General features: G+C 37.5%; 1 protein-coding gene across 1 annotated transcript in view; it reads right to left on the reverse strand.

Moving 5' to 3' along the window:
• The window catches only part of DIPK1A (divergent protein kinase domain 1A), a 119,508-nt gene that overhangs the window by 31,403 nt on the left and 60,372 nt on the right, over positions 1 to 27,733 (reverse strand). The window contains exon 2 of the mRNA XM_067726915.1: positions 5,212 to 5,346. Within this exon, the coding sequence (XP_067583016.1) occupies positions 5,212 to 5,346 (135 nt within the window). The remainder of the gene's footprint in view (positions 1 to 5,211; positions 5,347 to 27,733) is intronic.

Below are 27,733 nucleotides of genomic sequence, written 5' to 3' on the forward strand. Positions count from 1 at the left end.
GAGAGAGACAATCAGACTCCACATTTCAAACCAGGAATTACTAGGACCAGAACAAGTAAGCATGGATATTGCCATAATTTATGAAAAGGCCGGACAATTATTTAGCAGCTATTGTAAAACTGCAATCCGGGACAAGCAAATTTACAAGGAACTGTGTTTCAAGCCAGTAAGGGCTGATTCAGACTTTAAAAAAGAGGTATAGTCTGTGTAATATAAAACTTACATAAATATATATAGCCATGGTTTTTCCTCTAAACATCTCTGCTTCTAGAATTTGCATGAATGTTTTCCTATTCTTTTACTTTCAATCTATCTGCATCTTTATATTTTAGATGTGTATCTTATAAATATCATATAGTTGTTTTTAAATTTTAACACAGTCTGACAATCTTGGTCTTTTTTTTTTTTTTTTACAATCTTTGTCTTTTAACTGAAGCATTTGGTCCCTTTACATTTAATGTAATTACCAACATATTTGGGTTTAGATATACTACAGTCAGTGCCGTGTTAAGCCACCCATATTTCCTCTAGAAATGGAACACTCATTCCCTCAGCTGCTGAGCATATAGGCAGTCAACAGCTCTCAGCTGAATCTTTCTTTGGGACTTGGCGTCAGCTGGAATACAGCCTTACCCAAAGTCATATCCCCTTTAGGGAGGGTGGGAGAGGATGGAAAACTGTATACAATGACTGGTCAGTGACGGGGGTATAAAGGCCTGGACCTTTGCAAGGCCATCCCAACCCCAGGTTCCCTGTAGAATCAACTGATGCTTTTATTACTACTGCACTGCAGTTTAAACTTCTCATTCTGGTCTATCTTCCTTCCTCACTCCCCCACAGATGTTAACCTCAAAAGCCCATCCCAATAAACTTCCTTCAGGTAAATCTCAGTCTCTGAGTCTGTTTCCCAGGGAATTCAATTTGTGACATCTATCACCTTATTATGTGTTTTCTACTTCTTCTGCCTGTTATGTTTCTTTTTCTTTATTGCCTTCTTTAGGACTGAGTGTTCTTTTATTATTTATTCCATTTTTCCTATATTAGTTTGGAAATGATACACTCTTTTTCTATTCCAGAGGCTATCCTAGAAATAACAAATACATAGTTGAATTAGCATGTCTAAAGTTAATTGATTAATACTTTTCCCCTACTCTGCAATATGATAAGGATTTTAAACATTTTAGCTCCTTTTACCCTTTTCCCAATTTATATGTAATTGTTATTCTAGGTACCTCATGTAAGTGCACACATACAACATTTGTCCTTTTGCATCTAGCTTATATCATTTAGCATAGTATTTTCGAGGTTCCTCCACATTGTGGTATGCATCAGAATTTCATTCTTTTTAAAGGTTGAATAATATTCCATTGTATGTATATATCACATTTTGTTTATGCATTCATCTGTTAATGGACATTAGAGAGTTTCCACCTTCTGGCTACTGTGAATAATGCTGCTATGAACATTGGTGTGCAAGTATCTGTTTAAGTCCCTGCTTTCATTTCGTTTGAGTACATACCTAGAAGTGGAATTACTGGTAATTCTATATTTAACTTTTTGAAGAACTTCCATATTATCTTCCTGATTCTTTTAAATACATTTCAATTCCCTGTTGAAATTATCCATTGTTTTATTTATATTCTCTACCTATTTTCCTACTTACTTGAACATGAACATAGTTATTTTAAAATCCTTTTAGGATGACACCAATATCTAGGTCATCTGTGGATCTGCTTCTATTGTCCATGTTTATTTCTTGGTTTTCAGTCATGTCATCTTGTCTTTTGGCATGCTCTGTAATTGTCTACATAATGCCTCCAGAGAGGATTTCCCTTCCCTCTAGTAGGCAGATATAATGGTAGCTGATTGCCTTAATCCAATGAGGGGCTGTGCTGAGTGCAGGCTGAATTGTACCTCTGGTAAAGGTCAATCTATTTTTGACTCATCTCTATTCCAAGAGCATAGCCCTCCAGGATTTTTAACTGAGAGCTTGGGAATTCATTGAAGTTTCTCCCCCTGGAAGGTTCATAACTCTAGTCTGTATCTTGTGAGACTGCCAAAACGTCTGCTTTTCAAAGGCTTTCCAATGAGATTTTTCTAGCCTCCCACTCTGTAAAGCCCCAGGATTTGGCAAATATCCCAACAGGATAACTGGCTTTATGTGAGGCTCCCTTAGTTTTCTATAAAAGCTTGCTGGTTTCTTATCCCCAGCAGCAGCACTCTCCCAGTATACAGTCCTGGTTCTCAGAACCCTGCTCATGCCCAGCATCAGCAAATTCCTCAAGCGAAAAAGAAGCTACAAAGTCAGCTTGCCTCTCTGAGGTTCTTTTAGCTCACCTTCACTCTTGGTGTTCAGTCCTTTGGAACCTCAGCCCAAAGCATGGTGAACCAGGGTCCCACTCTTGGTAGAAAATGGACTATATTTTTATCTTCCTAGCCCCATAAGACTGTATTTCAGGTCATACATTTCCAGGCAAACACAGCCACAAAATCTAGGCTCACCTCTCTTAAATCTTATCCTCTCCCAGATCTTGATCAAGTAATTCACTATCTTGTTAGCTCTTTGAAGCTTTAACATATACTTTAAAAATATTTTCTCTGCCTGCTTTTTAGTTCTAATCATACAATTCCTATGCCATATCAGTACTATCTTAGTACTACTGGTCTTAGTACTACTAGTTGTGGTAAGTTTTAAGAACATAATTCCCAAATGCAGAGAAACTACAATTTTTTTTAAAGCCAGTCTTAGGAAAAAGGATATATTTTAGGCTCAGAAAACATTTTCATTATTTTCAAGTTTTAGAATGATAACCATTAAATTATGCTAGAATTATATTCTGCTTCCATTCTTTATCAATTAAAGTGAACTTAAAGGAAAATAATATGGTACTTCAACTATAATTCACCCATAACAGAATATGTACCAATATATGCCTAACATTTTAAAGACTATAGTATTAAAACAGATAAAACCATGTCTATTTCATTTGGGCTTAATCTCTAGAACAGTACTTCTAACATAACCAGATGATGTTAATAAGTCTTCCTGGGAGGGCTGCAGTGGAGATGGATTTTTTTCCTAATCAAGTATATTTGCTTTCTCTGGAGATGCAGAATGCACACTAGAATATTAAAGATCCTGAGAAGTCCCCAGTAAAGTCAGTTATTTATATTTGTTTAACCTTCTGTTTTCAAATACATCTGATCACGGAATACACTTTAATGTGTACACTTTAATGTGTGAGAAAGGTGACCTAAAAAAAAAAAGGAAATAAACATTTCAAATAGTTTTGGTTATTTATATGTTATAGTTGATTATATAACTTCTTTCTTCTTCATTGAAGGTGAGCTGGTGAGTTTTGTGGGGGATTTTGTTAGCTTCATTAATCTATAACTTCCTTTATCAGTCTTTTCTGACATTGGGTAGCAGAAAGAGCATGAGCTTTCTATAGAGACAGAACTAGGATCAAATTCTGGCTCCACCATCACAGGCAAATTCTTCTGCTAGCCATATTTCTTTATTTGTAAAGTGGGCTTGGGGGGCTTTCACAGTATTATTTTAAGTACTAATGACCATGTAAAGTACCCAGTGTATTGTCTGGCTCCAGAGGCTCCTCCTAGTAAAATTCCTCAAGGATCTGGAATGGCCCATTGGAATGAATATAAGATTGACATCTTTCAACCCTCCTTGATTTGGGACTCTTCTTTGTTAATTAATTCCCTTGCTTCTTATATTAGTAATTTCTCCCCTGCCTAGTTAAGAGGCTGTAATACTCCTGGGGAATAATGGTTTTTTGTTTTTGCTGTTGTTTTTTTAAATTTTTTATCCTGACTGAGTAGCCGGAATTAAATTGATTTTTATTTTCTTAGAACTTTGGAAAGGTTCAGCTCTCCCTGTCTTATGGGGAGACATTTGCTACTGTAATATTTATTTTACCTTACTGTAATTATTCATTTTCTTCCCTGCTAGACTCTAAGTTCATAAGGTCAGGATATCTTCTTCCTTGCTAAATGCACACCCCTAGCACCACTGGCCTAGTTAAAGAGTAACCACTCAATAATTATAGAATTGTTAACAAGTTATAATAATTGGGATCCCAACCACTATTATATCAGAAATATAATTCTCAGATGAAATGTTTTAATATTATTTATATAGAAGATAGATCAGCAGAAAACAAGGAGTTAAATTTACTTATCCTGGATTTTCTAGAAATCTTAAACTGATAGAGCGATTTTCCTGAGATACATCCAGTAATTAGGATAGAAATTAAATAATAAATACACTTACATGCTTTTTAGGTAAATTTTCAGTATTCGAGAATGACTCCATTTATTCAAAAGATGTGTTCCAGAAAGGTTGCCTGCAAATAACACTCTCATACTATAAATATTTAAAAACCCATCTGACTGGGCTTCCCTGGTGACGCAGTGGTTGAGAATCCGCCTGCCAATGCAGGGGACACGGGTTCAATCCCTAGTCTGGGAGGATCTTACATGCCGCAGAGCAACTAAGCCCATGTGCCACAACTACTGAAGCCCGTACGCCTAGAGCCCGGGCTGGGCAACAAAGAGAAGCCACCACAATGAGAAGCCCACGCACCGCAAGGAAGAGTAGACCCTGCTCGCCACAACTAGAGAAAGCCCGCGCACAGCAACAAAGACCCAACACAGCCAAAAATAAATAATTTATTTTTTTAAAAAACCCATCTGATTACAGTAAACTAAACTTCAAGTATATTTGAAAAACAAAAATCCCTCTTTGTAATAAGGATGCTTTCACACTAGTCTGTATCACATATTCAGATTTCTGAATACTGGATTTTTCAAAGTGGGGAACAGTCCTACTAACTTGGTCATATCAAAATGCTAAGAAGTTCAGCACAACTCAAAATCAAATTAACTTTGACTTTTTGAAAAAAAATTTTAGCATGTGTATAGTAGTAAATATAATGTGTTATTAATATAGGTTTTTTAATGTGTTATTAAATTTAGAATGGATAAACAACAAGGTCCTACTGTATAGCACAGGGAACTATATCCAATCTCCCAGGATAAGCCATAATGGAAAAGAATATAAAAAAAAGAATGTCTCTATGTGTATAACTGAGTCACTGTGCTGTACAGCAGAGATTGGCACAACATTGTAAATCAACTGTACTTCAATTAACAATAGGTTTTTCCACATACTAGAAAATAAAAAATACTTACTATTATTTTCTTACAGTCCTTTCCTCTGCATAGTTCTGTATACGTAGAGTATTGCACATATATAATCCAGCTTCCAACAAAAACCACCAACCAGGAAAAGAAAAGATATTTCATTCGCACATATGAGAAGCGAGCCTGTAAGTAAAAGAGCACATAACAATCATTCATTCAGCACCAAGTCAGCATTCACTGTCCTAGAACATGACTTTTCCCCCTTTCTTGGAAGAACTCAATATATATTCTAGGCTTTCATATGGCAATTCTCCTAGAACAAAGTGTACTTTCACTTAGTCCAAACACAACTGGTCTTAGAAAAGGAAGCTCCTTGGTCTTGCCAAGGAAAAGGGAACAAAATACCCTTTAAAATGTATAACCTTTCAAATACCACCAGCATCCAAACCTACTCATTAAGCACGAGCACGTGCACCATGCTACCCTGGGCACCCAGTAAGATCAGGTAAAGAAAGACACAATTCCCACTTACTACAAGCTTACAGAAGAGTGTTTCAAATAAGAATCTTAAAGTTCTTCATGAATAAGCATGGTAAAATAATTGTGTTTTAAGAAATAAGAACAGAGAATTTGGCTACTTGTCTAATGTCTCACAGTGAGGTACAACCAGAGTAAGAAATTATTCACATTGATTCCTATTTCCCTGCTGTATTCACCAATGCTTTCTGTTCCTCCCATTCAACTAATCAAATGCTTCACCTAACAGATATTCTGGAAACTTAAGGCGAAAGTTACAACTATTAAAGGAGAAGAAAGGTTAAGATATATAAAGAATAAAATACGCTCTGCATGTCAGTCTGTAAGGCTGCACAACAGGATCCTCTTTGCACTGTTTTGCTCTCAGTGCTCTGGTATCTAATTGTGACTCGGGTCAGTTAGTGCTTTTTCTCCATCAACCACATATCAAACAGTTTAATCTTCAAAATGTCAGCTAGTCAAGATAATTTGATATTTATTTTTTGAGTCTGGAACGCCAGTGGTCTGGTTTTATAAACAACTGAATTTAGGACTATGGGGAGAATTGAGCAAAATAAAGATACGTAAACAAACAACGAAAGGCTAGTTTTGCTTTTACAATCACAAGTCAGTTTCTCACACTGGGCAACAGTAGGATACTGTGAGCATGCAAAGAAAGCAGAAAGAGATGAAAGAGACGTAAATGCATCTGCAGAAGACAATGAGTGCAGAGGAAAAAGAGACTCAGGAAATACTGAATTCTGTTGGCTTTATTTGCGGTTTAGATATTGGTCTCTGTGAGGTTAACAGATGGTGAATCCCAGTACCAAAAGGCTTGAGTACAACGAATTCACAATTATATGATAGGTCTTTGAGCTTTATTATTAAAATATTTTTAAAAATGCCTTTAATGCAAGTTATTTTTGTATAGCTCTAAATGAATTCAGTAAAAAGAAAGTTCATATAGAATTCCAAATTAAATCACATAAATGACAATGGGGTTTACACAAAGGGGTTTGTTTGAAAGACATTTAAGATTACTTGGCCCTGATAAGAGGTCTAGTCATCAGAGAGAAATTGATATGTATTAGTATTATGAAGCTTAAATATGATTAAATGACATAATGTCTATAGAACATAAGCACATTGCAAGGCACATAGAAAATACTCAACAAATAGCAAAATCAATTTGCAAAGGCACTGAACAAAAAGCCAATAATGCTGTCATTATGGTTTGGCCACCACCTTCTTTTTGGGCTTGCCAAAAAGAAAACTGAATCTGAATCTGATTAAGCCTTACCAGTTTACAGGAAATACAGGAGACAGAGGAATATAAGTGACAGTTAAGTAAGTGACACTATTAGGATACAATCAGCAAACTCTAGGCTGTGGGAAGTGCTGCAGTACAAACAACCCAGTTCTTCAACAAATAAAATACAAGGGAGAAAATAGAGAGAAGATGGGAAAACCAAAGATCAAAAAATACATAAGAAATACTGCATATTAAATAATCACAACCTGTGGATCTTTTCTGAGTCCTGATTCAAATGTAAAACTGTAAAAGAAAATGACATTTATGAGACAATTGAAAACTTGAAGACTGACAGGATACCTGACGTCGTTAAGGAATTATTTTAATTTTTCTGGTGTAATAATGTAATGTTTAAAGAAAAGAGACCTTATCTTTTAGAGATAGACATCGAAATATTTATGAGTGAAATAATATCTGGTATTTGCCTCAAAATAATATGGGGAGGGAAAAGTAGGTAGGGTATTATTAAAACAAAACTGGCCGTGAGTTGGTAACTGTTCAAGCTGGGTGACAGTTACATGCCTTCTTTTGTACATGTTTTTCTCTACTTTTTTAACATTTTTTTTATGTTGTGAAATAAGGAATACTTCCACACCAAGACACCCCCTTCCCACACATTCATTCAGCAACTATTTATTGTCTACTAAGTGTCAGATGCTGCCTTAGGCACTTTTAGAACATCTCCAGTTAAAGGGACAAACAAGTTATAAATCTACCATACAAGTACCCTTAACACAGTTAAGAGGGTTCTTTGAACAGCTGTAGCATGGCATGATTTTACTTTTAGAAGTTCAATATTTTTTTTTTTTTTGGCCACTAGAGAAAGATTATTTAATAAAAGATGATGAGACAACTGTTAAACATTTGGAAATAGCATATTTAAATACCTAAAACATATCTTATATCAAAATAAATTCCACATGAGGGACTTCCCTGGTGGGGCAGTGGTTAAGAATCCACCTGCCACAACCTGCCAAGACTGAACCAGGAAGAAATAGAAAATATGAACAGACCAATCACAAGCACTGAAATTGAGACTGTCATTAAAAATCTTCCAACAAACAAAAGCCCAGGACCAGATGGCTTCACAGGCGAATTCTATCAAACATTTAGAGAAGAGCTAACACCTATCCTTCTCAAACTCTTCCAAAACACAGAAGAGGGAGGAACACTCCCAAACTCATTATACGAGGCCACCATCACCCTGATACCAAAACCAGACATGGATGTCACAAAGAAAGAAACCTACAGGTCAATATCACTGATGAGCACAGATGCAAAAATCCTAAACAAAATACTGGCAAACAGAATCCAACAGCACATTAAAAGGATCATACACCATGATCAAGTGGGGTTTATTCCAGGAATTCAAGGATTCTTCAATATACGCAGATCAATCAACGTGATACACTGTATTAACAAACTGAAGGAGAAAAACCATATGATCATCTCAGTAGATGCAGAGAAAGCTTTTGACAAAATTCAACACCCATTTATGATAAAAACCCTGCAGAAAGTAGGCATAGAGGAAACTCCTCAACATAATAAAGGCCATATATGACAAACCCACAGCCAACATCGTCCTCAATGGTGAAAAACTGAAATCATTTCCACTAAGATCAGGAACAAGACAAGGTTGCTCACTCTCACCACTATTATTCAACATAGTTTTGGAAGTTTTAGCCACAGCAATCAGAGAAGAAAAGGAAATAAAAGGAATCCAAATCGGAAAAGAAGAGGTAAAGCTGTCACTGTTTGCAGATGACATGATACTATACATAGAGAATCCTGAAGATGCTACCAGAAAACTACTAGAGCTAATCAATGAATTTGGTAAAGTAGCAGGATACAAAATTAATGCACAGAAATCTCTAGCATTCCTATACACTAATGATGAAAAATCTGAAAGTGAAATAAAGAAAACACCCCCATTTACCATTGCAACAAAAATAAAAAAATATCTAGGAATAAACCTACCTAAGGAGACAAACGACCTGTATGCAGAAAATTATAAGACACTGATGAAAGAAATTAAAGATGATACAAATAAATGGAGAGATATACCATGTTCTTGTATTGGAAGAATCAACATTGTGAAAATGACTCTAATACCCAAAGCAATCTACAGATTCAATGCAATCACTATCAAACTACCACTGGCATTTTTCACAGAACTAGAGCAAAAAATTTCACAATTTGTGTGGAAACACAAAAGACCCCGAATAGTCAAAGCAATCTTGAGAAGGAAAAATGGAGCTGGAGGAATCAGGCTCCTGGACTTCACTCTATATTACAAAGCTACAGTAATCAAGACAGTATGGTACTGGCACAAAAACAGAAATACAGATCAATGGAACAGGATAGAAAGCCCAGAGATAAACCCACACACATATGATCACCTTATCTTTGATAAAGGAGGCAGGAATGTACAGTGGAGAAAGGACAGCCTCTTCAATAAGTGGTGCTGGGAAAACTGGACAGGTACATGTAAAAGTATGAGATTAGATCACTCCCTAACACCATACATAAAAATAAACTCAAAATGGATTAAAGACCTAAATGTAAGGCCAGAAACTATCAAACTCTTAGAGGAAAACATAGGCAGAACACTCTATGACATAAATCACAGCAAGATCCTTTTTGACCCACCTCCTAGAGAAATGGAAATAAAAACAAAAATAAGCCAATGGGACCTAATGAAACTTAAAAGCTTTTGCACAGCAAAGAAAACCATAAAGAAGACCAAAAGACAACCCTCAGCATGGGAGAAAATATTTGCAAATGAAGCAACTGACAAAGGATTAATCTCCAAACTTTACAAGCAGCTCATGCAGCTGAATAACAAAAAAACAAAAACCCAAACCAAAAATGGGTAGAAGACCTAAATAGACATTTCTCCAAAGAAGATATACAGACTGCCAACAAACACATGAAAGAATGCTCAACATCATTAATCATTAGAGAAATGCAAATCAAAACTACAATGAGATATCATCTCACACCAGTCAGAATGGCCATCATCAAAAAATCTAGAAACAATAAATGCTGGAGAGAGTGTGGAGAAAAGGGAACCCTCTTGCACTGCTAGTGGGAATGTGAATTGGTACAGCCACTATGGAGAACAGTATGGAGGTTCCTTAAAAAACTACAAATAGAACTACCATATGACCCAGCAATCCCACTACTGGGCATATACCCTGAGAAAACCATAATTCAAAAAGAGTCATGTACCACAATGTTCATTGCAGCTCTATTTACAATAGCCATGAGATGGAAACAACCTAAGTGTCCGTCATCGGAGGAATGGATAAAGAAGATGTGGTACATATATACAATGGAATATTACTCAGCCATAAAAAGAAACAAAATTGAGCTACTTGTAATGAGGTGGATGGACCTAGAGTCTGTCATACAGAGTGAAGTAAGTCAGAAAGAGAAAGACAAATACCGTATGCTAACATATATATATGGAATTTAAGAAAAAAAATGTCACAAAGAACCTAGGGGTAAGACAGGAATAAAGACACAGACCTACTAGAGAATGGACTTGAGGATATGGGGAGGGGGAAGGGTAAGCTGTGACAAAGCGAGAGAGTGGCATGGACATATATACACTACCAAACGTAAAATAGATAGCTAGTGGGAAGCAGCCGCATAGCACAGGGAGATCAGCTCCGTGCTTTCTGACCACCTAGAGGGGTGGGATAGGGAGGGTGGGAGGGAGGGAGGGAGACGCAAGAGGGAAGAGATATAGGAACATATGTATAACTGATTCACTTTGATATAAAGCAGAAACTAGCACACCATTGTAAAGCAACTTTACTCCAATAAAGATGTAAAAAAAAAAAAAAAAAAAGAATCCGCCTGCCAATGCAGGGGACATGGGTTCGAGCCCTGGTCCGGGAAGATCCCACATGCTGCGGAGCAACTAAGCCCGTGTGCCACAAATACCGAACCTGCGCTCTAGAGACTGTGAACCACAACTACTGAGCCCATGCACCGCAACTACTGCAACCCGCGTGCCTAGAGCCATGCTCCACAACAAAGAGAAGCCACCACAACGAGAAGCCCGCACACTGCAACAAAGAGTAGCCCCCGCTCGCCGCAACTAGAGAAAGCCCATGCACAGCAACAAAGACCCAACACAGCCAATAAATAAATAAATTTATTAAAAAAATAATAAATTCCACATGAAACTGATGGACATGTAAAATCTGAAATAATATAATACAAATGTAAGAATCAAGAAGTTACTGAATAAAATTATTGAAACCATTTTATTTTAGGAAAGCTAAAAGAAAACCCAATCTTTTTTTTTTTTTAAACCAACTTTGTGATTTTTATTTATGGCCAACAACTATATACTCCTAGATATCACTAAACTGTGTACGATTAGAAACACAGCATTGTAGAAGAGCAGACATCAGAATTAAACAGCAGACTTAAGGAAATATCAATCTTCCATTATTTTGTCCATTTTTCTTTACGTGCACAAAGAAGCATGAATGCAATTTGAAATCTTTTAATGGCAATAAAGTTACAATCACCCACCTGCGTGACAAGTCCAACCCTATATTAACACTGAGATAGGGTTTTAAAAGAAGATTAATTTCAATTCATTCAGTAAAAAGTCAAGGAAGACCTTAAAATGCAATACAATGTAAAAGAATATTTTCTTTTTTTCTTCCTGCCTTGCTCCACAGCAGGTAGAAGTCGCAGAGCAAAGGAAACAACACAGACCTGGTGAGTAGGGTTCTCTCTTAGTGTTCAGAATTTGGTCCTGTCTTACCTTCTTCTTGACACCTACCTCAAGAAGCCTAGTAATGTCAACTACCCTCTGGACTCTCCATCAATGATTTCTATTAGCTTTCAAATGCATATTGAGCTTAATAGATGCCGGCAACTAAGACTTATGTATTTCTCCCTCCTGCAGAGGCATTTTAATAAAACTTGGAATCATTTTGCTTTTCTCTCAAATAGCTACGTTAAATTTTTTCCCTGGCATATGTTTAAATGGAAAAACACCCTGTAAACTGGCTTGCCCACTGAGTGTTCATCATGACACAGAATGTCAAAAATTTTGGAGAGGAAGTTGAATTAATGACGTTCCCAGCAGGGCACTGGGCATCACCTGTTGTACATATAATGACAAAAGGAGTGAAACACGTTTTTATTCCAGCATGCCACGGAACTTACCGTGATTTGAGAGTAACACAAAATAGTATAAGGACCTTCATGTGTTCTTTTTTTTTTTTAACATCTTTATTGGAGTATAATTGCTTTACAATGTTGTGTTAGTTTCTGCTGTATAACAAAGTGAATCAGCTATACTTATACATATATCCCCTCCCTTTTGCATCTCCCTCCCACCCTCTCTATCCCACCCCTCTAGGTGGTCACAAAGCACGGAGCTGATCTCCCTGTGCTATGCAGCTGCTTCCCACTAGCTATCTATTTTACATTTGGTAGTGTGTATATGTCAATGCTACTCTCTCACTTCGTCCCAGGTTACCCTTCCCCCTCCCCGTGTCCTCAAGTTCATTCTCTATGTCTGTGTCTTTATTCCTGCCTGCACCTAGGCTCACCAGAACCATTTTTCTTTTTAGATTCCATATATATGTGTTAGCATACGGTATTTGTTTTTCTCTTTCTGACGTACTTCACTCTGTATGACAGACTCTAGGTCCATCCACCTCACTACAAATAACTCAATTTCGTTTCTTTTTATGGCTGAATAATATTCCATTGTATGTTTGTGCCACATCTTCTTTATCCATTCATCTGTTGATGGACACTTAGGTTGCTTCCATGTCCTGGCTATTGTAAATAGTGCTGCAATGAACATTGTGGTACATGACTCTTTTTGAATTATGGTTTTCTCAGGGTATATGCCCAGTACTGGGATTGCTGGGTCATATGGTAGTTCTATTTGTAGTTTTTTAAGGAACCTCCATACTGTTCTCCATAGTGGCTGTATCAATTTACATTCACCAACAGAGAAAGAGGGTTCCCTTTTCTCCACACCCTCTCAAGCGTTTACTGTTTGTAGATTTTTTGATGATGGCCATTCTGAATGGTGTGAGATGATATCTCATTGTAGTTTTGATTTGCATTTCTCTAATGATTAGTGATGTTGAGCATCCTTTCATGTGTTTGTTGGCAATCTGTATATCTTCTTTGGAGAAATGTCTATTTAGGTCTTCTGCCCATTTTTGGATTGGGTTATTTGTTTTTTTGATATTGAGTTGCATGAGTTGCTTGTATATTTTGGAGATTAATCCTGTCAGTTGCTTCATTTGCAAATATTTTCTCCCATGCTGAGGGTTGTCTTTTGGTCTTCTTTATGGTTTTCTTTGCTGTGCAAAAGCTTTTAAGTTTCATTAGGTCCCATTGGCTTATTTTTGTTTTTATTTCCATTTCTCTAGGAGGTGGGTCAAAAAGGATCTTGCTGTGATTTATGTCATAGAGTGTTCTGCCTATGTTTTCCTCTAAGAGTTTGAGAGTTTCTGGCCTTATATTTAGGTCTTTAATCCAGAGTTTATTTTTGTGTATGGTGTTAGGGAGTGATCTAATCTCATACTTTTACATGTACCTGTCCAGTTTTCCCAGCACCACTTATTGAAGAGGCTGTCCTTTCTCCACTGTACATTCCTGCCTCCTTTATCAAAGATAAGGTGATCATATGTGTGTGGGTTTATCTCTGGGCTTTCTATCCTGTTCCATTGATCTATCTTTCTGTTTTTGTGCCAGTACCATACTGTCTTGATTACTGTAGCTTTGCAGTATAGTCTGAAGTCCAGGAGCCTGATTCCTCCAGCTCCGTTTTTCTTTCTCAAGATTGCTTTCACTATTCGGGATCTTTTGTGTTTCCATATAAATTGTGAAATTTTTTGTTCCAGTTTTGTGAAAAATGCATTGGTAGTTTGATAGTGATTGCATTGAATCTGTAGATTGCTTTGGGTAGTATAGTCATTTTCACCATGTTGATTCTTCCAATCCAGGAACATGGTATATCTCTCCATCAGTTTGTATCACCTTTAATTTCTTTCATCAGTGTCTTATAGTTTTCTGCATACAGGTCTTTTGTCTCCTTAGGTAGGTTTATTCCTAGGTATTTTATTCTTTTTGTTGCACTGGTAAATGGGAGTGTTTCCTTAATTTCTCTTTCAGATCTTTCATCATTAGTGTAGAGGAATGCAAGAGATTTCTGTACATTAATTTTGTATCCTGCTACTCTACCAAATTCATTGATTAGCTCTAGTTATCTGGTAGCATCCTTAGGATTCTCTATGTATAGTATCATGTCATCTGCAAACAGTGAGTTTTACTTCTTCTTTTCTGATTTGGATTCCTTTTATTTCCTTTTCTTCTCTGATTGCTGTGGTTAAAACTTCCAAAATTATGCTGACTACTAGTGGTGAGAGTGGGCAATCTTGTCTTGTTCCTTATCTTAGAGGAAATGGTTTCAGTTTTTCACCACTGAGAATGATGTTGGCTGTGGGTTTGTCATATATGGCCTTTATTATGTTGAGGTAGGTTCCCTCGATGCCTACTTTCTGCAGAGTTTTTATCATACATGGGTGTTGAATTTTGTTGAAAGCCTTTTCTGCATCTACTGAGATTATCATATGGTTTTTCTCCTTCAATTTGTTAATATGGTGTATCATATTGATTGATTTGCGTATATATTTATGTGTTCTTTAATTTCTGCAGATCCTGCTGCTTCACATTTTAAAATAAAGATTAAAAAAATAGCCATAAATGATACTTGTAGCTATTAATTAATTTTTTTTCCCTGTGTGGCACTCACTAAAATGTTCCCAGTGGTCTGTTCCATACCAATTACCTAGACAATCTAGACTTTGATTAAGAAATGTAGTTACTGTTTCTGACCTTTTTATTTTTGCTGAACTATCCAAAATATGGCCCAGCAGATTTTCTGTTCTGCTGATTTTGTGCCTAGCTACCAGTGGTACATTGCTTTATTCCAAATTATGCTCCTGAAAGTCATGATAAGAATTTTAGTAAATACACTACAGCAGTGATTCTCAACTGGAGTCAATTTTCCCCCCAGGGGATACCTGGCAATGTCTGGAACTGGGGAGAACTACTGGAGCCTTGTGGGTAGAGGCCAGAGATGCTGTTAAACATCCTTCAATGCACAGAAGTGCCCTTCACAACTAAGAATTATCTGCCCAAATGTCAATAGTGCTAAGGCTGAGAAAACTTGTATTATGGTTACACAGTAAAATGAAAACAAAAATTAAGCAGCTGAAAGAATCAAATTTGTATGACACTATCATTTTATTTTAGTCTTTAAGGCATAAACTACTACTAATTAGAAAAATACAACATCTGTCTGGAAATAACATAAGTAATTCTTTATGACTAAATGATTGGCAATATCTTATTATAAATAAAGAAAAATCACTGGAGATGGAAAATATATAAATGATGAAATAAACTTTCCTACCATTTCTACTGTAAAGAATAGTGATACTTTTTCTTTTTTTATATTGTTTGATCTCACTGTGATAACTTTTTTTCAAAACAAATCTGAAAATCTATGATCTTATTCAAATGATTTTACATTAAGTTTTAAAAATAGGCATAAAGAAGCAACACCTCAAATTTTAGCCATGTAAGACTACTTCTATGTTACTTATCAATTTTTCACTTTCAACATCTTTTACAAACATATAAAGCACAAAGTCCCATCTGCTCTACCTCTAAATACTTCCTACACAGATGTTCTTAATTTTGAAAAGTAAGGAAGAAAAATAGGTATCATGTCTTACTTAATATGTTTAGTGGACTTGAACACTCAGAAAACCTAACAAATTGATAAGGCTATTGCTTGCAAAAACTCAAATACAATGATTTCATCATTTCATAGAAAAAGCTGAGAGACATGTTTGCCCTTTTTCTTTTGTGATAACACTGGTTTATAAGATTTATGTAAGTTTCATGTGTACAACATATTTTCATTCAAGTTTTCCAATTACCAGTTACTCTGAAATAAACTTCAAAAATCTTTTTTTTCCTTATTGTTATATTGACAACATTGTAGCTAGCTTTTACTGCTAAATATTTAGGAGTAATCTGGCTGAAAAAAACTAAAGTTACAATTATTGACACATATCCCCAAATATAACTTTTACCCTTTTCTTTAAATAAACTCTAGATATTTATAGTAATAATATTTTGAAAAATATGCTAGCTTTAAAAAACAGAAATATAAAGAAAGCATTTCATAAGGTAAATACTTTATACCACAACACATACAGATAAACTTTGTTTGGAATGGATCCTATACCTTTTTTTTTTTTTTAACATCTTTATTGGAGTATAATTGCTCTACAGTGGTGTGTTTCTGCTTTATAACAAAGTGTATCAGCCAGACATATACATATATCCTTATATCTCCTCCCTCTTGCGTCACCCTCCCACCCTCCCTATCCCACCCCTCTAGGTGCTCACATAGCACCGAGCTGATCTCCCTGTGCTATGCGGCTGCTTCCCACTAGCTAGCTATTTTACATTTGGTAGTGTATATATATCCATGCCACTCTTTCACTTCATCTCAGCTTCCCCTTCCCCTTCCCCGTGTCCTCAAGTTCATTCTCTATGTCTGCGTCTTTATTCCTTTCCTGCCCCTAGGTTCTTCAGAACTTTTTTTTTTTTTTTTAGATTCCATATATATCTGTTAGCATACGGTATTTGGTTTACTCTTTCTAACTTACTTCACTCTGTATGACAGACCCTAGGTCCATCCACCTCACTACAAATAACTCAATTTCGTTTACTTTTTGGCTGCGTTGGGTCTTTGTTGCTGCACCTGGGCTTTCTCTAGTTGTGGCAAGCAGGCTTCTCATTGCAGTGGCTTCTCTTGTGCGGAGCATGGGCCCTAGGCACGCGGGCTTCAGTAGTTGTGGCTCATGGGCTCAGTAGTTGTGGTGCATGGGCTTAGTTGCTCCGCAGCATGTGGGATATTCCCGAACCAGGGATCGAACCCGTGTCCCCTGCACTGGCAGGCAAATTCCCAACCACTGCATCACCAGGGAAGTCCCGGCAGGCGGATTCTTAACCACTGTGCCACCAGGGAAGTCCCTCCTGTACCTTTATTAAAGGGTGTTTCGGGCTCCCCTGGTGGCGCAGTGGTTGAGAGTCCGCCTGCCGTTGCAGGAGACACGGGTTCGTGCCCCGGTCCAGGAAGATCCCACGTGCCGCGGAGCGGCTGGGCCTGTGAGCCATAGCCGCTGAGCCTGCGTGTCCGGAGCCTGTGCTCCGCAACAGGAGAGGCCACAGCAGTGAGAGGCCCGTGTATCGCAAAAAAAAAAAAACAAAACATACCTCTAGGATCTAGAAGTCTCCTGACTGCTTTTCAAAAACTTTTTTTTTTAAACTGGAAAATATATCATTCATGTAGAATTGTTTAAAATACATAAGTATAACTTAAAGTAAATACCCATATAACTCCCACCTGGGTTAAGAAACAGTTTCTCTAGTGCCTTCACTGACCCCCATGTGACCTCTCCAGTAAGGGTTAATTAACATGCTCCTGACTTCAATGATAATCATATATGTGCTATCCTATGTAATTTAACCATTGATCATGTATCCCTAAAACACAGAATTTGATGTTCATTTCTCTTGAACTTTACAGAAATAGAAGCATATACCATATATTCTATTGTGACTTTCACCTTTTTCTGATGCATACAGCCATAATTTGTTCATTTTCTTTGCTGCAGAGTATTCCACTGTTTGATTATTTTTTTAAGTGAGAAATTTACTTTGTCTTATCACAATCAATACATAAATTTTTAAATGTATACATTTCTCTTCAAGCTCCGTTGGAAAAAAAACCACATAGTATGGAGATGCATTCTATGCTTGGCTCCATGCACTCTGTGGGTCTCATATATGTCATCCAATGTTCCTAGAAATCATGGATTCAGCAGGTTTGAGAGAGACAACAAAAACGAATAGTTCAACCATACACTGATGTGGTATGAGGCTGATGTGAACAGTTTTGTCCTAAGTCAGCTGTGCCAGGAGGAAGTCTAAAGGCATTACATGGGGAGTGTCACAACTGCCTGGGGGTGGGTGCGACTTTAGTTATCAGTCAATGAGGGAATGACTTTTTGTAGCAAAAAGTTGAAGACTATAATCCTTTGTTTTGCTGCTGCTGCTTTAGAGACCACAAGCCAGGCTCATGTTTAAAAGAGCTGTAAGGCCAGGAAAATAGAGCAAAGCCATTCCCAGGATTAAAAAAGCAGGCACACAGAGGGCTTTTAATGAACAAGTAGACAGCCGGCATTTCATAGAGCACATGGAAGGGAGGTGCAGCCCCCATCAGCACTCTACATAAAAGGAATATTAGCATTTGCAAGAGCAAATGAACTCAGTCATGGAGTTCTTCAACATCCCAGTGCAGAAAGACAGGGGTTAAGAAAGCTAAGTGTTCCAATTTTCCATTGTTGTATAATAAACTATCCCAAAACTCAGTGGCTTACGAAAATAATTTGTCTCTCATGGTTCCGAGTTGATTGGACTCAGCTGGTCACTTCTCTCCAGTTTTTCATGCATTCGTGATTAGGGCTGAAGACATGTGACAAAGGACTGACTGGGCTGGACTGTCAGTCCAGGGGGTGGACTGGACGGGGGGTGGCTGTTTCACTTACATGTCCAGCTAGCTCCATGTGGCCTAGCTGGCCGCCTTCTGAGCATGGTGCTCAGGGTAGTCAGGCTTCTTACATGATGGCTGACTTACTCCAGGGCAAGTGTTCCCAGAGACCAAGGCAGAAAAGCTGCATCATTTCTGCCCCACTCTCTTGGTTACACAGGGCCAGATCAGATGGAATGGAGGGGGTACTCCATAAGGGCTTGCATACCAGGAAGCATGGCTACTGAGGGGTCATCTTTGGAGAGTAGCTACCACTCCCAGATAGGATCAACAAAGCAGGGTCTACGGGAGAAGAGAAAAACAATGTGGAGGTCCTACCCAGAACAGAGACAATTTTCTTGGCTGTTCAGATTAAGGATTCTCCCTTCCTCCTCAGTGGGGCAGAACTGGAAATTGCAATTAAAATCCATTAATAGTATTTGTAGTTGTATGTATTTGTGTTTAAGTTACTGAATACAGTTTTCATTCCATATCATGAGCTCAGTAACTGTCAACAAATCTTTTAGCTTATGTACACAAAGTTCCAAGTTAAAGAACTACTTAAGATATGGTTATACATAAGTTTCCAAATAGAATTCACATTACCTTAGTATTTCAGTTAAGATCTGGGCACCCAGAATGGGCAAATCACGTGTGCATTTCCCCTTTTTAGTGCGCCTGAGGCACCATACTGGGTCTAGAACTTACTACACATAAAATATCCACATGCAAATCTCACATGAGAATCCTAATGGGCACTTAAATTCACTAACAATTCACTTACTAAAAATAAAGTTTAGCTATGTTTTACCTAAACTCGGAGATTGAACAGCATGGTCCCTTTAAACTTCAGATTCTGAAGTACATTTTAGGGCAAAATTTATTTGGAATAGTTACCTCTACGGTTGTACAACCTGATTGATTTACCAATTTTCAACATTGTTTGGAATCTTAGAGTATCCAGAGGCTGATTATAATTTAGATGAAACTTGATTATTGTAAAGGGTTTTTAAAAGGAAATTAATGTTAGTTAATATTCTGTGAGATTGATGAAGAAGGAAGCTGGGTTCTGAAGCTTCCTTTCCCAGGATTCATTTATGTGACTTCCAGACACAGTAGCAATTAAATACTGAAACCTCACCTCTCTCTGATACATGAGAAAAGCAGATGTGTGTGTTCAAATACTGGGGTGGCCAGAGCAGGGCTGCGGGAGGTGGTTCACTTCTGTGCAACAGCATTCTGCCTTTGTATCACTGAAAGAACCGTGGCTGCTCAGGGAATGCGGTCAGAAAGGAGCTACGGTTCCTCTGACCCGAGAGGCGTGTGGAGGTTCTATTCCCGTTGGTTGGTACCCTGCACAGATTTCCAGAAGTCCTAGAGCGGAACAACTTTAATTTAAAAACATAACAGGTTGGGGTGGTGGCGCAGGGGTTAAGAATCCGCCTGCCAATGCAGGGAACACGGGTTCAAGCCGTGGTCCAGGGAGATCCCACATGCCGCGGAGGAACTCAGCCCGTGCGCCACAGCTACTGAGCCTGTGCTCTAGAGCCCGTGAGCCACAATTACTGAAGGCCGTGCACCGAGAGCCCGTGCTTCGTAACGAAGAGTAGCCCCCGCTCACCGCAACTGGAGAAAGCCCGCGCGCAGCAACGAATACCCAACACAGCCATAAATAAAATAAATAAATTAAGAAATATATATATAACAGGTTGAACAGTGCCTATCTAGTCCATTCTAATCAGACATCTCTGAAGGTAAACTCCTCATTTGTAAAGCAATTAAAACAGAAGTGACATGTTAAATGGTAACTACATCAGAGTTAGAAGAGTCCTCAGAGGACCCAGATTCTATTATTTTTTTTCTCATCAAAGTACTTTCATACCAGAAAACAGTACATGCCCAGTATAGAAAAAATGGACAATAAAGAAGTATGTAATTCCAGTTATAAGATAAATAAGTCCTGGGGTGTAATGTACAGCACGGTGACTGTAGTTAACAATACTGTATTGTGTATCTGAAAGTTGCTAAGAGAGTAGATCTTAAATATTCTCATCACAAGAAAAAAAACTGTAACTATGTGAGGAGATGGATGTTAACTAAACTAATTGTGGTGATCATTTTGCAGTATATACACACATATCAAATCACTCTGTTGTATACCTAAAGCTAATACAATGTTATATGTTAATTATATCTCAATAAAAAAATAAAACCAAACAAAAAATAATTATGTAAAAAAGAAGGTAAATGATCGAGTTTTGGTGTATTTCTTTCGTAGCTGTTATATAATGTACATATATAACATAAAGAAAAATAAAATTAGGGTCTTATGATAAATGTCATTTATTATTAAACACATTCTTAGGCCATTACATAGTCTTGATATTTAAAAAATATGATATTTAAATGAATGCATAACATTTTACAGTATGGGTATACCATAATTTATTTAATCCTATTTCTATTGTTGGACATTTTTATTATTTCCAATATTGTGGTCTATTAATAGTAACAACAACAATATTATTAATGAGAGCCAATATTTATTAGTGTTACCCTGTACCAGGAACTGTTATCTTCATAAAAAGTCTGCTCTGGGGTGGTAAATTGGTCAGGGGTAAGAAAACTGTTTACCATGAGCCAAATCCAGTCTGCTACATGGTTTTGTAATTTTATTGGAACACATCCACCCCATTCGCTGATTTACTGTCTAAGGCTGCTTTAATGCTATAATGGCAGAGTTGAGTGGTTGCAACAGAGACCGTATGGCCAGCAAAGCCCCAAATATTTACTATCTGGCTCTTTATAGAAATAGTTTGTCAACGTTTGGATTGTAAATATTCATTCCTTCCCCCTTCCCCGCTTTCCCGGCCTCTTTGATGTTGGGCTTGGCCATGTGACTTGCTTTGGCCAATGTTTGTTAGTAGATGTGATGCAAAGAAAAGTGTACAATTGGACTTGCCTTCTTACACTTCAGGCACTGCCAGGAGAAGAACAGGTCCCTGGTAGTCCATTCATCCCAGGACAGTAAGTGACACTGTAGCCCACCTGAACCAAACCCATAGCCGGGAGCCAATCCCAGCCTAGAAAAGTTGAACTCCAGCTGACCTGTTGATGTATGAGTGAGAAATTAATGGTCATTGTGTGTCACCGAGTTTTGGGGACAATTTGTTATGCAGCATTGTTGTTGTAGCTAAGTGATACTGGACCCCTCCTTATGCTTAAATTTCCTTATAAGAACTCTGTGAGTGGGGACTATTCTTCATTTTACAGATGGAGAAACTGAGAAACATATTCAGGTTAAAGCAAGGCTATACTAGTAGTAAATAGGAGAACCAGGATTTGAATTGAGGCCACATGGCTTCAGAGTCCATGGCTCTACTCTATTGCCTACTGTATTAAATACATAAGTATTTGCTTGAGTATTTGATCATTTCTTCAGGAGAGATTTCAGCAAGAAAATTTCTAGGTCAAAGGGTAACTAGTTTTAAAAGGTTAATGATACATATTGTTACATACTTTCCAAAAAGCTTACAACAATTAACATTCACTGGTTTTTCAAATGCACTTTTTTCACCTTCACCAGCATCCAATTCTATAGGCAATTACATTTTTAGTTTCATTTACAGTTACAGTTTTAAGAGAGTGGCCTTGAATTTTTTTAATATGCTGAATCTTTTTTTTAATTTTTTTTTTAAATTGAATAGTTGATACTCAGAATCTTTAGCACTAGATTTGACAAAAGCCCAGGTATACAAGAACCAGTGGGGCATTGAATAGAGCTACTGTGGTTGACTACTTCAGGCCTGACCTAAGTACATTATCCTAAAGAATTATTAGAAGCACAGAGAAATCTAAGATGGGCCTTCAGGTTATGTCAGTCCAAGGAATGAGAAATACAGCCTTCCACTGCTCAAATCAGTCTCTCAGAGAACAGAGAGGTCACAGAAGCATTCTTTCTTGGAGTGAACATCACCAACAACTAACGACCCTCTTTTCAGTTGAATGGTAAAATAGTTGATAGTTGTAGCAGTTTAAAAAATAAGTATTATTTTAGAATAGACTAAAAATCTGTTTGGAATGATAATCTTATTTCAAAAATATTACAAATCATGCAAACCAGATGGCCATCTCTAATTTTGGAATTTCTCAGACAAGTGTTAATCTAAATTGCCTTCCCATTTCTCTCCTAAATTCCAAAGAAAGCAAAAAACAAAACAAAATGAAACCTACAGAAAATGCTTCAGAGACAGACGACAGCTATTTTCATCACAGCAATTTTTACAACAGAAGAAAAGGAGCTCACTTATAAAGAAAATGCACTGAGACAGGTTTCTAAATGAAAATGTTTCTGCCTGCATTGTAAGTAGTACTGCACCTACTTGAGGCACGGGTTGTTTTGTTTTGTTTTTTAAGCTAAGAGTAACTAGCACATATTAAAATATTGACAGGAAGTCAGCAGAAAGAGTCTGAAGAGAGTAGGGTGTTGGCAGATTAACAGCACAAGGTTTCTGAGAAGTCAGAAGGGAGGGGACCCAGAGCAGAGATGAAGAGACAGCGACTCCACTGTGCCCAGAGGCAAGAGGGAAAGGAGGGTGCACATGTGCGTGTATATCTGAGTGGGGAGGTTGTGTAGTTTCCATCAGATGACTTCTGTTTTCTCTGTCTTTGAGAATAAAGGGAGAGAGAAACCTAAAACAGAAAAATTACTGTAACCTAGATTCATTTTTCCAACTAATTTGAAGTTATAAAACATTTCAAACATACAGATAAAATGTCTGTATAGAAAAATAGAAGGGGGAGGGATAAATTGGGAGATTGGGATTGACATATACACACTATTATATATAAAATAGATAATTAATAAGGACCTACTGAATAGCACAGGGAACTCTACTCAATACTCTATAATGACCTATATGGGAAAAGAATCTAAAAAAGAGTAGATATATGTATATGTTTAACTGATTCACTTTGTTGTACACCTGAAACTAACACAACATTGTAAATCAACTATACTCTAATAAGAAATTTAAAAAAAAAGAAAAATAGAGAAAATAACATAAAAGGTAGCTCTGTACCCACCACTAAATGTAAATAGATGTCAACAGTTTGCCATATTAATTTAAAACTCTTTTCTAAGAAGAAATACAATGTTACAACCAGATCTCAACCCTCTCCCCTTATATTCCTCATCTTTCCTTTCATCCTCAGAGGAAATCATTATCTGGATATTGGCGTCTATCTTTCCCATATATATTTTTGTATTTTTACTACATAAATTACCAAGTTATATACAATACATGGTGCTACATGCTTTGTGCTGTGAAGCACAAAGATACAATAAAAGCTGCATACCAAAGTGAGGTGCCCAAGAAAACACACACATTAAAAGTCAAAAGGGCCAGGGCTGGTTCCCTGACTACACCCCCAGTCAGATGGGGATATTAGAGAGGGAGGACTTGCAAGAGGTTTCCTTGGAGAGATGTGTTGTTATCCTATAAATACTCTTGAAAGGAAGGGTAGGGTTGATCCTTCCTCGCCCCAAGCCTAGAGAGAGGGGCTTCCACAGGACAACTCACTAGCTCAAAGCATATACCGAGGAGTTGGACTGGACTCCACTGTAAGCCTGACATATTCCCAAATGAAAATGTTCCCATTATTTGTTTGAGGAGACAGTGCAGAGAGAGACCCACCAGCTTTCAGCAAGCAAACTGAGCACCCCAAAAGGTAGAACAGGACAATCTCTTTACATCTGCTTTTCAACAACAACATTCATTTAAAATGACCTGACTACTAGAGTTTAGGGAAAAAAATAAGGATGGGTCAATTACTTTAGGTGGAACTTCATTTACAAAAAATAAGAATTAATGAGTACGTTATTTTCAGGGCTTATAAATCGTTCACCTTAGCAGAGCATTCCCTTTATACAGTCTATGTAACTAAAACAGGAGTCTTTGCCTTCTTTGTACCAAGTAAATCATGAGTGGTCAGGCAGGCCAAACAGTTAAGAGATGGGCAGGACTCTTCAACATGAATAAGAACCAAAGGCAAGCTCCTTTTTGTTCAGAGTTCTTGTTGATTCAGAGTAAGTACATTCTCAGTTTAATCAAACATTCTTTTTTCAACACGTGGGTGTTTGAAAAATTGTATCAGTACTTTGTTCTTAAAATTCTCACCTAACCACAAATCCTCCATGCCACAAAGAAATTTAAAGTGTTCTTATTTATTCATCATAAAAATTATAATTCAATGTTTCTCAAAGTACAATCCATTGTTCTTTTTTTTTTTTTTGTGGTACGCGGGCCTCTCACTGTTGTGGCCTCTCCCGTTGCGGAGCACAGGCTCCGGACGCACAGGCTCAGCGGCCATGGCTCACGGGCCTAGCTGCTCCGTGGCATGTGGGATCTTCCTGGACCGGGGCACGAACCCACATGCCACGGGCCTAGCCGCTCCGTGGCATGTGGGATCTTCCCGGACCGGGGCACGAACCCGTGTCCCCTGCATCGGCAGGTGGACTCTCAACCACTGCACCACCAGGGAAGCCCCCATTGTTCTTTTGAGTCAAAATCTGCTAATACAATTTTTTTAAATGCAGGTTGTTAGGACCTACCCCCAGATCTACTGAATCAGAATCCTTACAGATGAAGCTTGGGAACATGCATTTTAAAAGTTCCCCAAATTATTCATATTAAATCTGGGGGGAAAGAGTTATAGATACAAGCTAAATAAATTAAAAACCTCTCAGGAAACCCCTGTCTAGTTTACTAAAACGAGATTATATTGAACAACTACTTAACTGGCAATAGTGCCAGAAGGAGAATGCATCATTCAAAATCCCTTCCATTCCCAGATTTCAATAAACGACTTATTATAAGTAATAATAATTATTGTTAATAAAAGAAATATGCTATAGCTCTTAAAATTTGAACCAATAATTTAGTTATTTAAAATTGGATTTTCTTTTTTTTTTTTTTTTTTGCTTTTTATTCTGAGATAACTGTGGAATCATACGAATTTCTAAGAAATAATACAGGAGGGACTTCCCTGGCAGACCAGTGGTTAAGACTTCGCCTTCCAATGCAGGGGGTGCGGGTTTGATCCCCAGTCAGGGAGCTAAGATCCCACACGCCTCGCAGCCAAAAAACAAAACATAAAACAGAAGCAATATTGTAACAAATTCAATAAAGACTTAAAAAAAGGGACTTCCCTGGTGGTGCAGTGGTTAAGAATCTGCCTGCCAATGCAGGGGGCACAGGTTCAAGCCCTGGTCCGGGAAGATCCCACATGCTGCGGAGCAACTAAGCCTGTGCGCCACTATTACTGAGACCACACACCACAACAGAGTAGCCCCCGCTTGCCGCAACTAGAGAAAGCCCAGGCGAAGCAATGAAGACCCAACGCAGCCAAAAAAAGACTTAAAATGGTCCACATCAAAAAAGTCTTAAAAAAAAAAGAAGAAGAAATAATACAGAGATCCTTTTGCCCATTTTTCCCAATGGTAACATTTTACAAAATTACAATATCACAACCATGATAATGATATAATCTACTGATTTTATTTAGATTTGCTGTTTTACTTGTACTCATTTGTGTGTGTGTGTGAATGTATTTAGTTCTATACAGTTTTATGTGGTAGCTTTGTGTATCTACTACTACAGTCAAGTACACACCAATTTCATCACTACAAAGATCTCCATGTTGCCCTTTTATAACCACATCTATCTCCATCCCCTCCTCTGATTCCTTGGCAGCCACGTAGTATGTACGTATCACTGTTTCTTTAATCATTCAACTAATGAAGGATATCTGGATTGATTCCAGCTTTAGAGTATTATAAATAAAGCTGCTGTAGCATTCATTTACAGGTTTTTGTTTGAAAACAAGTTTTCATTTCTCTGGAATAAATGCTCCAAAATGTAATTGATGGATTTTATGGCAGTTATACATGTTTAATTTTTAACGAAACTGCCAACCTATTTTCCAGAGCGGCTATACCATTTTATATTCCCACCGGCAATGTATGAGGATCCATTTTCTCTGTATTCTCACCAACATTTGGTGTTGTCACTGATCTCAATTTGTTTTCATGACACCATTGCACATTTTAATAATGAGGAATGATATGTATCAACATAAAAATACTTATTAGAAAGAGCAATGGATTTAGGATGAAAATGTTTAGGTTCCTGCCCCATTCCCAGCAGTTACATGGACAAACTTTAACTTAAAACTCTTAAGTTGTGATAGGTTCATGGATGTTAGTTTTCTAAATTATGATTCAAAACTTACAAGTGGGATATATATAAAAAACATATATTTATATATACGTCAAACATTCATGGAATTTTGAAAATAATATACCTCTCATTATAGCTTAGAATTCCTTTTGTTCTAATGGGGAAAAGGCAGAGAACAAAAGTTTTCTATGAAAATATAGATGTAATTTTCAAAATACTATAGGGTATTAGATACCTGTAAAAATGTTTCACCTGCTTGATACTTCAAGCCCCAATACCCCCTTCTCCAAGGCTTGATGAGTCCAAAGGTCTAGAACTTATAGTCCAATACTTTCAAATTTTCTCCAAAACCCAAGTGACCATGAAAATCTAATAGTCAGAGTCCAGCTTTTTTAAAAAACATTTATTTAGTATTTTATTTATTTATTTATTTATTTATTTTTGGCTGCATTGGGTCTTTGTTGCCCCACGCAGGCTTTCTCTAGTTGTGGGGAGTGGGGTCTACTCTTTGTTGCGGTGCGTGGGCTTCTCACTGCGTGTCTTCTCCTGTTGCGGAGCACGGGCTCTAGGTGCGCAGGCTCAGTAGTTGTGGCGCACAGGCTTAGTTGCTCCGCGGCAGGTGGGATCTTCCCGGACCAGGGCTCGAACCTGTGTCCCCTGCATTGGCAGGCAGATTCTTAACCACTGCGCCACCAGGGAAGTCCCGGCAGGCGGATTCTTAACCACTGCGCCACCAGGGAAGTCCCAAGGGTGAGTTTTATAGTATGTGAATTTTATCTCAATAAAGAGGTTATTTTAAAATTATTGGATTTAATCCATGTTTAGTAATATAAA

The sequence above is a fragment of the Pseudorca crassidens genome, chromosome 2 (assembly GCF_039906515.1).
Source record: "Pseudorca crassidens isolate mPseCra1 chromosome 2, mPseCra1.hap1, whole genome shotgun sequence".
Classification (NCBI taxonomy): Eukaryota; Metazoa; Chordata; class Mammalia; order Artiodactyla; family Delphinidae; genus Pseudorca; species Pseudorca crassidens.